The sequence below is a fragment of the Pagrus major genome, chromosome 4, assembly GCF_040436345.1.
Source record: "Pagrus major chromosome 4, Pma_NU_1.0".
NCBI lineage: Eukaryota > Metazoa > Chordata > Actinopteri > Spariformes > Sparidae > Pagrus > Pagrus major.
The window spans coordinates 3,746,277-3,756,876 of record NC_133218.1 but is presented as its reverse complement, the minus strand read 5'-3'; the positions used below and the strand labels follow the sequence as shown (position 1 = coordinate 3,756,876).

General features: G+C 40.0%; 1 protein-coding gene across 1 annotated transcript; it reads left to right on the top strand.

Annotated features, from left to right (window-relative positions):
* The first annotated feature begins 3,035 nt into the window (after nt 1-3,035).
* On the top strand, nt 3,036-10,399 carry LOC140995045 (cellular retinoic acid-binding protein 1). The gene is made up of 4 exons (XM_073464937.1): nt 3,036-3,120; nt 4,494-4,672; nt 5,123-5,236; nt 10,346-10,399. The coding sequence occupies exons 1-4, from the start codon at nt 3,051-3,053 to the stop codon at nt 10,397-10,399; spliced, it is 417 nt and encodes a 138-aa protein (XP_073321038.1). The 5' UTR covers nt 3,036-3,050.
* Nucleotides 10,400-10,600: the final 201 nt, after the last annotated feature.

Genomic DNA, 10,600 nt, shown 5'->3' with positions numbered 1-10,600 from the left:
ACATCTTATTGACGGTGACACCCTGACACCAGAGGTCATATCTCATTATGTTAGTTAGGTAATGAGATAAAAGGATCTACGGAGGCAAAGTCAGCCAGGTTTAAATCACGTGTTTGTCCTGATAGTTTTGGCAGGTTTGATCATAAGGACTTCCCTGCATTCAATACGATGGTTCACGCAATTAAATGTGAAATACAAGATTCAACCTGCAGTGCAATTTTGAGGATTCTGGAGCTTGTCAAGATATAAGGGAACATATATGTGTTCATGAAATACAGCATGTACAGTCTCTTGTGATTGAAAACTCACTTTATGTTCAAATCTAACAAAAGAGACACAATTCTTTATTTCATTGTGATATATAACACTTTCTCAATTTTTCAGATACAGTAGTTACTAAACTTTAGAATCTAATGTCTGATCTAACACCCAACGCTAAATCTAAACATAAACCATTAGGGTCTAAACAAGATTTGCTGCCAACAGACTGTCTCATATTGTTACAAGTAAAAAAAATGTTTATGTTACTGCAATAAAAATAAAATAAAAATGTTCAGTACAGTCCTATTTTTCATTCCCTGGGTCATAGATAGCAGCAGACACATTTTCTGCCCCATGCTTGTCACAGACAAATCCCCAAACTTTCCCTCTGTGCTGCACTGAAACGTTCACGCTCCCTTTTGGGGAAAAAAAAATAGAAAAGCACACAGAGACCGACAGACAAACCTACTGATGAATGAAACAAACAAGGAGGCCTGCTGAAGACGACGGAGGTTTTCTTTTAGCTGACACTCCGTGCTGGGATGACGGAGTGCTCCCTGTTCTGCTCTATACATTAATTATCAGGCGGTGTCTGGGAGGCACTTTGTCAAAAAGATTGATGAAGGGCTGTCAGAGAGGAAACAAATCTGACTTGGCCGGGGTTAGAGGAAGGGCCTCTCACTCTCATGGGATGTCATGGTGGTAGCTGTGCATGTGTGTGTGTGTGTGATAAAAGGTAGAAGTCATAGAAAGTAGTAGTGAAATGATGAGACAGAGGTTTGTCTAATAACAATACTTGGATGCCCGGATGCATATTTGAACAGTTTGTGGTTTGAAGCCATGAAATGATCTCTTAATGTGATTCCAGTGTAAGTGATGAGGGGGAAACAATCCATTCCTCATTTCTTAATGCAAAAGTGTCTTCTAAAGTTCAGCTGAAGCAAAAATGAGGCTCCAGCAGTCTGAGGTTGTGTTCTCATGTATACTTTATACTTTATATATTACGGATTTTGCAAAACAGACATTATCCTCTGCGTTCTGCCCTCTTGTTCACATGCCAACTCTCACTACTAAAGCTACCAGCTACTAAAGTGCAGAATTTTCAAAACTCCAGTTTCTGTCTGTGTGGTCGTGCAAACAGGGCGCTTGGGAAACAATGACATAACCTCTATTTGCGCAAGCCCAGTGTTGTTTGTGTAATGAGCATGTGTCTTAAACACGAACAACAATAATGGAGGACTAACAGTTTGTTAACGCACAGTCAGCACCAAGATAAGTTCTTTGTTGGCACTGCCAGGACTAATCACAAGTTTACAACTGAAGTTAGCAGTTATCTATGTTTTTGATCATTTTATTTCATATAAAATAAACTCAATATGCCCGTTTAAACATACAATATGTAACTTCTGCTGCTAGGGGGGTCTCTATCAAAACAAAACAAAAGATGTTTGCCGAGCATTGTGTCTAGAGCTGGGGGAAGAGCTGCTGATCAGCTGCTTAGAGCCGCCATTCGAGTCAGGTGCAGAGTCGGACCTTCTGGACGACTAAACACTCTGAGTCACATCAGGCTGCTCTGATCTGGAGCTGCTGACCGACGGGAAGAGAGCTCAGAGATTAAACTTTTGGGATTAAAAAGTGGATTTATCTTCATGCCTGTTTATCAATCTGACTGCAGCAGCGATACAGGGACGTGACCTCAGTTTTCAGGTGTTTACGTTCTGTAATGTTGGCTGCTGACTGAAGCTGGAGGGGAAATGCACTTTACTTCATGAACACAATGTTACAGAGAGGAGAGGGGAAACTTACAGTGAACAGAGTCTCTGGTGAGTGCTCATTTTATTAAGTTTTATATGCGTTAAGCTTAGTCTTGTTCGCTGACTTTCCGATCCCAGAAGTAGAAACGGGCGACCAAATGAAACCCACCGTTACCTTGAGTAAACTCGTGGAAACATTTGGGATAATGAAAGTACACAACGCAACAAATATATAACAACGTTAGTCATTTTAAAACATTTTTAATGCAGAATTCCCACGTATTGATGTTTTAAATGTTTTTCTGGTGTTTGACGATACATTGTTGACGTACACTCCTTTGTTTTTGCCACATGCTGGCTCAGCATGCTTGTTTGAGCATTTGGATTCGATCTTGAGTTTTTAGTGTACAGAGATCCAGAGAATCTACATTAACTTTTTAACTGAGCACTGCAGGCAAAATCATATTTACCATTATGGTATTATGGTGGAGGCAGAAATCTCAGAGGCAGGTATCTCAAACCTAGAGGAATAAACCCAAAAGTGTCTGTGGGACTAGATTCAACAGGAAATAAGTGTGAAAATGTTCTTTTTTAATTGGGTGAACAAACACCGCCTAAACCCTCCATATAGAAAGAAAAGTAGATAATCCTCTTTGCAGCTGTGGGTGCCAATGAGAAAGCTGTGCAAAACAAGACTGATACTTAAAGAGCTTTAACACTACAAGACCTTCCAAATGAACCATAATTCAGCAGGGTCATTAAAAGAAATCTCAACTGAGAATAAACCATTAAGAATGTGTGTGTGGAGGAGAGCATCTGTAAATGTGTGTGTAATTAGTGTGTGGGGGAGGAGGAGGAGGAGGAGGGGGTAGAGGGGGTTTGGTCTGCTTGTGGGATCACTGCACACAGGGAGGAGAGGAGGAGGGAGCACAGGGACGGACCGACTGAGGGAGAGAAAGAGTCTGGAGAAAGGGAGCAGAGGAGACAGACGACAGGAGGTGAAGACTGAAGCACATCCAGAACCCCATAAGAAAAATGCCCAATTTTGAAGGCACCTGGAAAATGAAAAGCAGCGATAAATTTGAGGACTTGCTCAAAGCACTGGGTGAGGAAAATTTTTCTGTCGTCTTTTTTTTTTTTAATGAAGATTTGAATGTGTTTTGGAGAGAGGGATTTTCAAAGTTATCAAATGAGTGAGGATGAAATGATAGAGGTCTACTGTATTATCTGTACTGTAGACAACTATACCTGGAATATAGATATTAGACTATTATTATACATTATATATTAGACTGCTTTGACTGATGTTAAGGGAATCATTTTTTTATAGTAAAAAACAACAAATTACACAAAATGCATCACACTTGATGTACAAATTGGAGACTTAACTAAGATTTGATTAAATAAAAAAAGCAAAAATTAAAGGTTATATTTTCCACCATATTTGCACAGATCCAATGTGTCTAATTTCAGCAGTTAGCTGTTTTAATTGTTTTTCATACAGCAGTGTGGTTGCAGGAGATTGCTCCAAAGTCCAGTACGACTTGTTTTAATTACGGGACGAGGCAACAAACTCATGCATTGCTGCTGCGTTTTGAGTGATGGAGCACACATGAGGAGGATGGATGGGAAACAGACTGAAACGTTCTCTCGTCTAATTGTTTGTAAATGTGCGACAGAGTGGGTTTATAGGTTTTCCGCTCATTTGGAGAAAAAGACTCCATCATGATCTACAGGACAGCTAAACAAAGCAAACGGCACCAGCATTCCTCCCTCTCATCACCTTGTCACTGCACGCTCCATATTTGCAACATCTGCTGATAGCAATCGCACTTGCTGGAGGATCTGTTTTTTATAATGAAAAACCAACTCCTTACATGTATTATCTTCTCCGGACAACTAAAAAGTGAGTTGTTTTTTCACTGTGACATAGATAGCTTTTACCTTTATGCATTCCTGGAGTAAATAAGTTTAATCACTGAAACAGGAGGTTTTTGTTACCATCCTTCAGGCGCCAGAGGCAGACAGAAAAAATGTGAAGTGTCAGATTATAAAATGCGGAGAAAGACGGCCTTTTACTGTCCTTCCCTTCTTGGCAATAGAGAGGTTTTGTAAATGAGGACATTGTGAATCGCATCCATTAACTATTTAACAGACTCATCAGCCTTATTTAAGATCAATCGACAGAATAAATGTTGGCAATGGACATTTCTGCATACCATGGATATGTTGCAACTTAACATTTCTTCAGTTTAAATTTCATCTTGTGCTTACGCCTCAGTTAGGTTTAGGCACCAAAACTACTTGGTTCATGTTTGGCTTAAAATACCTGGTTTTACGTCGACAAATATGGTTGAAAATTTCCCTGAGGTCTCCTTAAAAATATCCAGTAGTTTCACACTTACAAATGTTGAAACTCAGTCTTGAACCGTGGTCACTGGCTGGGCAGCCTAGACTCACTCTGTATTGTGTTCTCAGGTGTGAATCCAATGCTGAGGAAGGTGGCAGTGACGGCCGCATCCAAGCCCCACGTGGAGATCAAGCAGAATGGCGAGCACTTCTACATCAAGACTTCTACCACCGTCCGCACCACAGAGATCAACTTCAGTATCGGAGAGGAGTTTAATGAGGAGACGGTGGACGGGAGAAAGTGTAAGGTAAATGAATTAAACTGTTATAACAGCACATGGTCTACACTAGAAAAATCTGAATTTATCACCTTCAATCAGTACAAGTACAAATTCTTTCCCCTGGCACTTGGACACATCATTCTGCAGGACCTGTGAAAAAGTGTCCACAAGCATCGATACAGCGACTATGACAAAAAGACTCAGCTCAACTTGTGAGGTCACAGTGACCCTGACCTTTGACCACTCAGATCAAATCAGTTCATCCTTGAGTCCGAGTTTAAAAGAAATTCCCTCAAGGCCTTTCTGTGATATTGTGTTTGGTGTGGCTCTAAAATCTGTAACTGTAACAACAAGCAAAAGACATAAAAGACAAACACACGGTCCCCACTGATTTCTCGTCCATCTCTTTGGTTGACCTCTGACATCCTGTGAGTCAGGTGAAACTGAGGGGATGAATAAAGTGCTGCTTTTCCACAGAGTTTGGCCACTTGGGAAACAGAAAACAAGATTTACTGCAAACAGACTCTGCTGAGCGGGAATGGCCCGAAGACCTTCTGGAGCCGAGAACTCAAAGGGGATGAAATCATACTGGTGAGTTGTTTGTTAAGTTTACTGTAGACTGATATGAAAAAGAGAGTCATAAATGCAGCTGTAGACTCAAATTAATCAAGTATACAGAGCATGGTGTTTAGATAAACACACTTTTTGGTGGTTTTTTCACTTCTGGAGCCATGAGTGTCTCTCAAGGATCGCCCCTTTGATTCCTCTCGGTGTTTTCTTTTACAAAACCATGGCTCCAAGATGCCTGAAGACAATGACTTCCATTTTCATCTCAAGTCTCTCAGCAGGTCAATGAACAGATGTTTGGATGTTTCGCAAAGTGGGATGTGGTGTCAGATTTGGAGGTCGCTGTCTTTAACCACATGAGCCATTGTCTGTTTTTCTGCCAGAATCAGAAAACAAGGGATCATCTGAAGGGACCGTCCTCAATGTTTGTCTTAAACACAGTTGTGCTGGTAGTGCTGCGCAGCCTGTCCTATCCGAAACTTGCTTGTATGCATTCTTGGCTAAACCTAGAGGAGAAGATTGATAACACTCTCGCTCTTTCACAGTATGAAGCTACAGCCAGCAGCCGCTTTGCTTGGTTTAGCATATAAATGCTGCGTCCCATTTACCTCGGAAGTTGTAAACAACGCCAGCACATTACAGGGTTTTCACCTTTTACAAACACCATTGCAACACGTCCACACACTGAAGTTGAACAGTACTGTGCGTGCGGCCAATTTAAAACTACACAAATAGGGTAGAAGTGCTAATAAACAGTACATTCTACATCTTTTCCTCATTTTTGATGCATGGGGCAGCCATTTTGGATCTTGAAGTTAGGGTTGGTGATGACTTCAGGGAGCGTTCCAGTTGAAACTTGTGACAGAAAATTCAGAAATTCTGACTTCCCTGTTCAAATAGGCTGCACCAAAAGACTGAAAACAGCGAAACAGCTAGCCTGGCTCTGTCCGAAGGTGACATAACACACCTATGAGCACCTTTAAAGTGTTTTTCAAGCATATGTGGAGAAAAAAATTAATCTGTGCTTCAAAAATGTGAATATTTTCTGGTTTTGTTCGTCCTTTATAAGAGTAAACTGAAGATCTTCGGCTTTTAAACTAAACGAGATAAACGTGGAACTTGTAACATGCATTTTTTAAATAAATTTGATGTTTGTTTTCTTTTGAATATTTAATATGATGTTGTGACAACGCTGTGCTTATGGTCTAGGTTTAGGCACAAAAACCGCTTGGTTAGGATTAGGGAAAAGATCATCTTTTGGCTGTAAATACCTGGTTCAGTTGTCACAAACACAGCTGGAAAATGTCTTGACGTTGCGTAAAAATATACAGTGGTTACACGCTTACAAATGTTGAAATGCCATCCATTCCCTCTACCTCCCACTGTGACAGTCAGGTCACAATCATGTAATCTAAATTTGTACGTTTTAAACTGTCTTATCTATGTTTCTACATGTGATATCACATTCAAAGAATCTGTGGTTTGCCAACATTTTATTCTGCCGACGGGGCTGAAATAATCATTTGCAGCTCTAGTTTTTACTGCGTTAAACAAGATACATATCTTCAGAGTGGTATCAATCCTTTCGTCTTACTCTTGGAAAGAAAGCAAATTAAATTTGTGCCAGCAGAATCATGTAGCCTGGGTCCAGACTTTTGAATCCATATCTGACATCAGGCAAGAAATCATGGCAGACGCAGAAACCAGACAGATGGTTGGGAGAGGCCATAACTAGGCGGTGACACCAGATGTGAAAATGTTCCACGATCTGGTCAACTTTTTCCCAAAATACTACGTAGTTTCTATGAAATGTTCTGTGTTCCCACTGGACAGACCATCCATTTCTCTGAGGAAATGAGGGTGTGGTTCTGTAACTGAGAGATAGCACATTATTATGATGGATTGTTATTTTCATTATTTTTCAACCTCAAATTAAAGCTAAACATCAACAGAAAGTCATATTAAAGGAAAGGACTGAAACGTCTGAAATGTCGACTGGGAGTCAGACTCTGTAAAGTTTTGTTTTTCTGAGTCATTTGATGCTGATCTGATTTCAGTTTTGGCTTCATGCTCCACATAAATAAAAGGAAAGAAACACACAAAAGGCTGAAAACAAGTGAATTATTTGTTACAGTCTGCAGCAGCACATACTCAGGGACTCCACAGGGAAACTTAACTGAGATTTATAAAGGAATAAATTAACTTTTCACTGCCATATGTTTTGTTGTTAGACTGCACTCCGTGATCTTGCATCCATCAGAAACACTTCTTCCTCCAGTTCCTGGCAATTCAAGATCACTAAGACAGAGCAGTTTTCTCTCTGTAAACATCTGGGCCTGCTTGGATTTATTGGCCAGATGGACAACAAAGCCGCATCCAGTTTGGCTGATGGAGATCTCCTCTTTACTGACTCACTCTCCTCTGCAGAGAGGTAATCAGGGAAGAATTCAAGAGCGGCTGTAATTTAGACTGAATGCACATTTTCAAACTGAGAGCAAAGCTTTGAGCAGGGCCAAATGTGTTTTTATTCAAGATACTGTCTGTCTCTGTTGTTGAGTGATAGGCTGTCATCTGATTGGCATGTTGGCTTGAATCATCGAAACAAAAACCGCACTTTTCAAAGAAAGGATCACAAGTTTTAATGTGATGCCAGTGAGAAGAGAGGTCAGATGTACTTAATTATGTTCTGTTATTTATACGTAACTTTCTCTGACTAAATGTGCTGTTGAGATTTTAAGATTTGAATGATGACGCAGAGAAACAGTCTGTGAAATCCTCACAAAGAGATTCACAGTATTGGCCCACGCTTCAGTTACTTACTGAAAAAATGAAAGAAAATTAAATCAGAAAAGAAAGATCTTCATCGGCTGTTTTTTTAAATGCCTAAATAAACTAAATAAACTCTCTTTGGTTTCATGACTGAATAAACTGAAGATACATTTTTGTTAGCTAATTTAATCGTACTTCCTTTGTCACATTTTTTCAGTATGACAGCTCAGCTGCTATACTGCAAAGTTCAGACTCTGCCGTCAGTCAATAGGATGGGACAATTATCACATCTTTAATCATGTGGGCGTGTTTATGTAATTCTCATGAGATCCCTCATACACTTGCTGAAACAGTTATCATTAGTTTTAATATTGCTGAATATAAGAGGACTGCAGCACCACCACAAGGTGAAGACCCTCCTCTGTTAGCTGCTGTTTATAAACTCTTCTGCAGGGATCTAAGTTCACTCTTCACATCGACCTCTTAGTAAAGAGACAAAAATGCACATAAACTTGAGTAAAAGGCACTGGCAGGCAGACAAGGAGATTATGCTCTTTTGGGGAAGAGATGGATGGATGTGGAGCTTAATGAAGACAACATGTGGTGGCTCGCTGCTCTCACTCTGATCTAAGATGGGCGGACTATAATGACCATGGAGAGTCTACAGTAAAAAGGGGAAGAGGATGAATGTTTCAGAATGCGTGACCACTCTTTTGCTTGTCCACCGCGAGGAATCTCATATACTTCCTTTACATTTCACGCCAATAAGTATTGATTTTTTAAAGATTAATTCAGTCCTGGATTGGCTGCTTCATGATGGGACCGGAGCCAGATGAAACAGTGGTTTCAGATATGTGTGTGTCCTCCTGTGGGCTTTAATTGGCCTCATTGATCATGTTGTTGAGAGATGCCAATGGAGCCTGGTGTTACCTCCAGTTAATGTCTCCCTCGGCATCACGCCACGAGCCAGATGGAGTCGTCTCAGCTCCATTTTTCACAGCGCCGGCCCGTTTCCGCCGTCCCGCCACACTGCACGGCCTGAGATAATGATGATGTGTGGCTATAATGCTGCGCCCCTGGGACTCCCATAAATCTTTGGACTCGGACGCACCCACCCGTAACCCGGGGCTTCCACCGTTTCTTCCTCATTTTCATACCAGCTTTTGTTGCGTCTGTTTCATTTAGCAGGCAGCTGAGTCAAATTAAGATCATGATGTTTGCCAGCATTTAGACAATTAGTGGTGGAAATGTTACTGAAGACATTTAGGGAGAACAATACATGTGGCTGAGAGCGAAAATCTGATGAGTTCTTACTTCATGTGTTTATTTCAGCCTTTTATATTTCTTTAAGGTCTTAATTGTCATGTGCACAACAATCACAGCAGAAGTTGGAGGTAACAAGGTACTTATACTTTACATTACTGTACTTTTTTCAGGTGTGTATTTACACAAATAGCTGTACTTTCTACCCCTTACATTTTCCAAACGGCTTGTTTCTTTAGTTTTAATTCATTTGAGGGGAATTATCCATTTTTTTTTTTTGCGTCACCACACCCTGTCTTCCCAACATCACAAGACCTACCAGTGCATATCACGCACAGCATACGTAAAAGATGTAACAAGACAGAAACAGACAGAGAGCGAGACTGGAATGGGGAGAAAAGGCGTGTTAGTGTCTCGTATCTGCAGATACTTTTACTTTTATACTGTGAGTACATTTCAAAGCCTGTACTTTATTACTTTTACTTGATTAGACTGAAATCAGTACTTCTTCTTTTACCAGAGTCTTTTTTGACACAAGTATCTTGATTTCTACTTGAGTAAAGAATGTGTGTAACTCTGCCAACCTTTGAATCAGTCGTTGGCATTAGCAATGGAATTATTGTTTCAGGCTCCCTCCGACAGTGACAAGTCAGAAGGCAGAAATAGTGCAGAAGTTGAAATACAGGGATAAAATATAAAGAAAAAGAATAAAAATAAATATTTTACTGTGGCAGACAATTGAAAAATAGTCATGTAAAACTAATGTAGACAGGTTGTGTAGCAGTAGTAACGTATAAAAAGCTTGATGAAAACCAGTTATGGACAGGTAAGAACAGGGTGTGCTGATGATGCACATACATATATATACACTATGATGGATTAATAGCTTGTAGACAGAAGACTTATTTCCTATTTCTGTATCTGTGTGGATTAAAAATCGAATTTTGCTCAACTATTTCGAAAAGGTTTGTAATGTGTGATATTTTAGGTATTTAAGCTATAACATCTTGGTGTGTGTGTGTGTGTGTGTGTGTTCACAAAGTAAAACTACATCACTTCTAATCAGAATTTTTTTTCTTCTTCGACTAAATCTCGTTTCAGATCTTCGGAGCCGATGATGTGGTGTGCACGAGGATCTACGGACGAGCACAGTAGAAGTCCATGTCCTCCAGAACTTTCTACAACAAATCTTTCAGTTTTCTCAAGTGTGAGAATTTTCATGTAAAAATCCGCATTCAGTGTTTTACATCTTCATGAAAATCACACAGATATTGGATATTACGGCTTTGTTTCTTTTTGTATATAATTTTTTTAGCATTGAAAATTAAAACGGTCAAAAAATGTTTTGGTTATATT

Excerpts from the sequence above, each read along its gene's own strand:
- LOC140995045 (XM_073464937.1), top strand. The coding sequence starts at position 3,051 with ATGCCCAATTTTGAAGGCACCTGGAAAATGAAAAGCAGCGATAAATTT. Across the intron at positions 4,673-5,122 it reads TGGACGGGAGAAAGTGTAAG|AGTTTGGCCACTTGGGAAAC; the intron begins GTAAATGAATTA and ends GCTTTTCCACAG. Across the intron at positions 5,237-10,345 it reads AAGGGGATGAAATCATACTG|ATCTTCGGAGCCGATGATGT; the intron begins GTGAGTTGTTTG and ends ATCTCGTTTCAG.